The sequence below is a fragment of the Priapulus caudatus genome, unplaced genomic scaffold, assembly GCF_000485595.1.
Source record: "Priapulus caudatus unplaced genomic scaffold, Priapulus_caudatus-5.0.1 Scaffold1044, whole genome shotgun sequence".
NCBI classification, from domain to species: domain Eukaryota; kingdom Metazoa; phylum Priapulida; class Priapulimorpha; order Priapulimorphida; family Priapulidae; genus Priapulus; species Priapulus caudatus.
The window spans coordinates 101,614-107,430 of NW_014578105.1; the positions used below are offsets into that span (position 1 = coordinate 101,614).

A 5,817-nucleotide genomic window follows, 5' to 3' on the forward strand; every position below is an offset into this window, starting at 1 on the left:
TCGTATCAATGCGCGCGCTCACAAAACGTAGTTCTCCTCACGCGCACTTCTCTCTCGTAGTCGACGAAAAAACATTCTAAATCCACGCGCGTTCGAATCCGTCGCCTTCGCGCAACAATGCCGCATTATTTTTCGTCGCGTTCGTTCGAAGTGAGCGCGACGTCGTCGAGTTTCTTGAATGTAGGGCGCGCAGGCGCACCGTAACGGGATCGGGTGTGATTCGGCACCAGCTGTTTACCGCTTCGCACCGCTCTTCGCTTCGCAGACGAATTTCTCCGCCTCTAGCGACCAACACCTCGCAGTTTCATCGTCGCCGTCGCGGACTAAAACTCTACACTCGATACAGACAGACAGACAGACAGACGCAGCGAAAGCGAGAGAGAGAGAGAGAAGGAAATCAGAAGCATACTCTAAACTCGCGAGCACACGTACTAACGCCCGACATCGTTTGCACGAACGTAGCATAGCAGTACGTCTCGCCTAAACGTGGTGTGTGTTACGACGACCGGACCAGTGCGACCACCTCCCCCTCCCCCCGCGATCATGAAAAGTGAAATCCTACCGACCGGAGGAGGAGGCGGCGGCGGCGGAACATTACTCGCACGGGAGGACCCACCTCCCTCGACGAAAACACCCGAAGAAGAAGAAGAAGATGAAGAAGACGCCTGCCGATTCGCCGTCCTCTCCTACGAAGAGGTCGTGCGACTCGACTCCGTCCTCGACGAGGTCATCCCGGTGCACGGCCGCGGAGACTTCCCCGCACTCTACGTCCAACTGAAGCAGCTGACGACGCTGGTACGGCGGCGCCTCCACCGCGAAGGCGTCGTCGTCCGCTCGGTGCGCCTCAACGGCGGCGCCGCCTCCCACATCGTCGCCGCGTCCAGCCACCAGACCTACAACGACCTCGACGTCATCTTCCACGTCGACCTGTCCTCCGACCCGCTCTCCGTCGACCGCGTCCGCGACGTCGTCCTCTCCTGCCTCGTCGACTTCGCCCCCCAGGGGGCGCTGCCCGGCGGCGTCGCGACGGCGGTGCTCGCCGAGGCGTACGTGAAGAAGCTGGTGCGCGTGCGCGGCGGCGGCGACGGCGGCGACCTCTGGTCGCTCATCTCGCTGAACAACAACGCCGGCAAGAACGTCGAGCTGAAGTTCGTCGACACGATGCGGCGGCAGTTCGAGTTCAGCGTCGACTCGTTCCAGATCGTCCTCGACACGCTGCTCGCGTTCCACGACCACGCGGCCGTCGCCATGTCGCGGCGCTTCTTCCCCACCGTCGTCGCGGAGTCCGCGTACGGCGACTACGCGGCGTCGCTGCGGCACCTCCGCGAGCGCAGGATCGCGACGCGGGCCCCGGAGGAGATACGCGGGGGAGGGCTGCTGAAGTACTGCGCCCTGCTCGCGCGCGGCTACCTCGCCGCCGACCCGGAGAGGATCCGAAAGCTCGAGCGGTACATGTGCTCGCGTTTCTTCATCGATTTCCCGACGCTCTCCGCACAGCGCGCCAAGATCGAGTCGTACATCGAGAACCACTTCACGGACGGAGGAGGCGGCGGCGGCGGAGGAGGAGGAGGAGGAGGAGGAGGAGGGGAGGAGGGGCCGTACGCGTACCTGACGATACTTCACAGCGTCGTCGCGAACTCGACCGTCTGCCTGATGGGCCACGAGCGGCGGCAGATCCTCGCGCTCATACAGTCGTTCGCGTACGAAGCGTACTCGGAGGCCGTCCGCCGGCAGCAGCGGCGGCAGTTTGAGCTGAGCGCGTACGCCGCCTACCGCGCGTACGGCGCGCCGCCGTCGCCGTCCCCGTCGTCTGCGTCGTCGTCGTCGCTGTCGTCGCCGGCGCCCTCTACGTGTTCGTCGTCGTCGTGCTCGAGTCCGCTCTCGCCGTCGCCGCCCGTCCCCCAGGGGGCGTTGCCCGCGGCGCCTCCCAGGGTTCTCTCGTACAGCAACGGCTACCAGACGTTCTACTACTACCCCGTGCGATCGCCGTCGTCGTCGTCGTCGTCGTCGTCGGCAACGGTCGCCGCGCAGAAGTTGTCGACCGCGCCGTGCCAGTGCCAGCGAGCCGATTGGCTGCCGTGCGCGTAACGCCAGGGGGCGCCGCCATCATGGGCGGGCGGCGGCGGGAAGAGGAGAGAGGCGTGCGCGCGCGCTCGGACAGAGGGCTGCAGAGGCGGAGTCTCGCGTCTCGTGCGTGCGGTGGCGGACTCGCCTCTCCCTTCCTGCCGCGGCGCGGAATGTTGTCCAGTTGCCGCGGCGACGCGGGAGCGGGCGCATCCGCCACCGCCGACGACAACATGCCAAAAACAATGTTAGAACTTTCAAAAACTCGTTAAAAAAAACGAACGGAGCGACGGCGAGAACGAGAACGAGAGACGATGAACAAGCAAACAAACAAACAAACAAACAAACAAACAAACAAACGACTTCATTCCAGTACGGCGCGCGCGAGCGTTCGAAGTGCAGCGACGAGATGAACGCTCGTTCTCGCGTGGGGAGCGAGAGCAGCGCCGAGAATGGACATGTGATATTTAGCGGTGCCGGGGGGCGGGGCGGGGCCGGTGGGGGCGGGGCAGCAGCGGGGGGGCGGTGTGCAGATTAGGACTCACGGCAGCGAACTTTCACCTGCGATCGACCTCCCCCCTCCTTCGCCGCTCGCGAGAAAAAGACTACGAAGGCCAACAACTTGGCGCTGGATGCCCGATGGATGCATGAAGGAGAAGAAGCTGAGGAGAGATGCGGAGCGTCGGCATGGCGACAGAAGCTGCGAGGATGCGAGGATGTCGCCGTGGATGCGGACGAATGAACGATGTGAGTATGACAAGTTGTTCACGCAATGATTCCTCTCCTCTCCTCTCCTCTCCTCTCCTCTCCTCTCCTCTCCTCTCTCCTTGACTCTCTCTTCTCTCTCCTCTCCTCTCCTCTCCTCTCCTGTCTCTGCTCCTCTCCTCTCCGGACCTGCTCCATCCTCTCCTCTCCTGCTCCTCATCCTTCCATCCTCCTCTCCTCTCCTCTCCTCTCTCTCCTCTCCCTCGCTCTCCTCTTCCCTCCCTCTCTCTCCTCTCCCTCTCCTCTCCTCTCCTCTCCCTCCTCCTCTCTCTCCTCTCTCCTCTCCTCTCCTCTCCTCTCACTCTCCTCTCCTCCTCTCCTCTCCTCTCCCCTCCTCTCGCCTCTCCTCTCCTCTCCTCCTCCTGCTCCTTCCTCCTCTCCTCTCCCTCTCCTCTCTTCCTCTCCTTCTCACTCTCCTCTCCTCTCTCTCCTCTCCTCTCCTCTCCATCTCTCCTCTCTCCCTCTTTCCTCTCTCCTCTCTCCTCCTCTCCTCTACTCCTCTCCTCTCCTCTCCTCTCGTCTCGTCTCTTATCTCCCCCTCCTTTCATCTCAATTCCTTCTCCCCTCTCGTTTCTCATCCTCTCCTCTCTTACTCTCCTCTCCTCTCCTCCTCCATCTCCATCCTATATCTCTCTCCTATATTATATATATATAGATACGATTAGATAGAATACATACTAGTCTATATTATAACACCTCATGGTAATAGCTCTACTGTGCTGTATATAGCTGATATCGTATGCATGTAGGCTCTGTGATATAAAGCTGCTGACATATATATATAATAATTATATATTACTAGTATAGTTATATATATATATATATATATATATATATATAATTATATATATATATACAGGGGCGTAGAAATATAATCTTGTTGAACAAGGGAGATCAAAACGGACCCCCCACGTGCCCTCAAAAAGAGGAGCAGCTCCGCAGCAAAATGTAGCGAGTCCAGCAGTCGAAGTCGAACTAACGATATTAACAATAACGGCACAGTGCTATTTTGAAGGTTCATAGAGGTTGGATCGTCTGCCAAATTTCTTTGGGCATTTTATTACTGAACCAAAATTCCGCCGGGAAAGGCAGTGCTCTGGAAACGCAACTAGTTAGTATAAGCTAAAGAGGGTCTATGTAACCGCGGGTACTGCCGGAACGATACTCATCGGGTAACGGTCGGGGGGAGGGGGGGGGGGGGCGGTTATACCGGAACGTACCGCTGGTACTGATCTAAATATGCGAACGTCGTACGCTCGCCTACTCCCACTAAACGATGGGGGTCCGTTAGGTAAAAGTTCGCCTACGCACTACTCCCTAACCCGAAACCGAAACCCTACCCTCCATCGTAACGCTAACCATATCAAATAGTGACCAGGGTACCCAGGGTACGTTCGCAGCAGTACCCCTGGGGGACATAAGACCACTATGAGCGTTAGGCTGGCAGAATTTTCAGGGTGTCACCGCGTACTGTCCTGCTGGCCTGCACATGTCAAATCAGGGAGGATTCGACAGTAAATCAGGGAGTAATTTGAACGTCCGGACTCCCGTTAATTGTGCACCCTGTATAATTATATATAATTATATAGTTACCACACACACGCGTACTGAACAAGTTGTTTGCCGATCTAATAAAGGACATCTGCAACGATATATGTCTGTCCTACATGCCAGGGCGTGTAAGGGGGGGGGGGAACGGACCCCCCCCCCCGTCGCGCAGAAAACGCATCTAAGGGGGTCTAATTTCAAAAAATTTGGACAGACCCCAGACCCCCAGACCCCCTTCGCGTGGCTCGTAAGTTTGGGTTAGGTAGATCCCCGCCCTCCTGTACAAATCCTGTAGCACCCCCTGACATGCGACGAGAGAGCACATGAACTATTGATGCGCCTAATAACGGTGCTTGTGTTGCAGATGCGTGTGCTTGTGTGAGAATTTATTATCTGCTAACGTCAGCGAGGGCAACGGTGTTATCGTCGTAGTCAGCAGTTTTAATGTAACGTACATATGGTAGTGTCTGCTCTCTCATCTCTCTCTCTCTCTTTCTTTCTCTCTCTCTCTCTCTCTCTCTACTCCTCTCAATTCTCTCTCTCTCTTTCTCTCTCTTTCTCGATCTCTCTTTCTCTCTCTCTTCTCTCCTCTCATCTTTCCTCTGCTTCTCTCTCGTCCTCTTCCTCTTCTCTCTCTCGTTTGCCCTCTCTTTCTCGCTCTCGTTTCTCTTCTTCCCTCTCTCTCCTCGTCTCTCCTAGTTCTCTCTCTCTCTCTCTCTCTCTCGTCTTTCTCTCTCTCCTCTCTCTCTCTCTCTCTCTACTCTCTCTTTCTCTCTCTCTTCTCTCTTCCTCTCTCTGACTCTCTCTCTTCTTTCTTCTCCTCTCTCTTTCTCTCCTCTCTCCTCTCTCTCCTCTCGTCAGTCTCCGCTCCTCTCTTCTCTCTTTTCTCTCTCTCCTATCCTCGCCTCCGTCTCTCTCTCTCTCTCGTCTCTCAATCGCCCATCTCTTCTCTCGTCCTCTCTCGTCTCTCTCTCTTCTTCATCTCTCTCTCCGTCTCTCTTCTCTCTCTCTCTCTTCTCTCCCTCTCTCTCTCATCTCTCTCTCTCTCCTCTCCGCCGCGTCTGTATGTTCCTCTCCTCTCTCTCCTCCCTCTTCTCTTCTCTCACTCTCTCGACTCCTCGCTCGCTCTTAATTGTGTCTCTCTCCTCTCCCTCGTCCCGCTCTCTCGCTACTCTCTCTCTTCTCTCTCTCTCATCTCTCTCTCTCTCTCTCCTCTCTCTCTCTCTTCTCTCCTCCTCTTCTCTCTCTCCTTTCTCTCTCTCCCTCTCTCTCTCCGTTCTTCCGCCTCTTTCTTTCTCTCCTCTCTCCTCTCTCTCTCTCTCTTCATCTCTCTCTCACTCTCTCTCTCGTCTCTCTCTCCCTCGTCTCTCATCTTCTCATCTCTTTCTCTCCTCTCATCTCGTCTTCGCTTCTCTCCTCCTCATCTCTCGTCTCTCCTCT

The 5,817-nt window shown here is 56.6% G+C and overlaps 1 protein-coding gene across 1 annotated transcript; it reads left to right on the plus strand.

Annotated features, from left to right (window-relative positions):
• The first annotated feature begins 244 nt into the window (after positions 1-244).
• Positions 245-2,088, plus strand: LOC106815111 (protein FAM46C-like). The gene is made up of 2 exons (XM_014819536.1): positions 245-1,778; positions 1,947-2,088. Exons 1-2 carry the CDS (start codon positions 544-546, stop codon positions 2,086-2,088), a joined length of 1,377 nt encoding a protein of 458 aa, XP_014675022.1. The 5' UTR covers positions 245-543.
• The last annotated feature ends 3,729 nt before the right edge of the window (positions 2,089-5,817 follow it).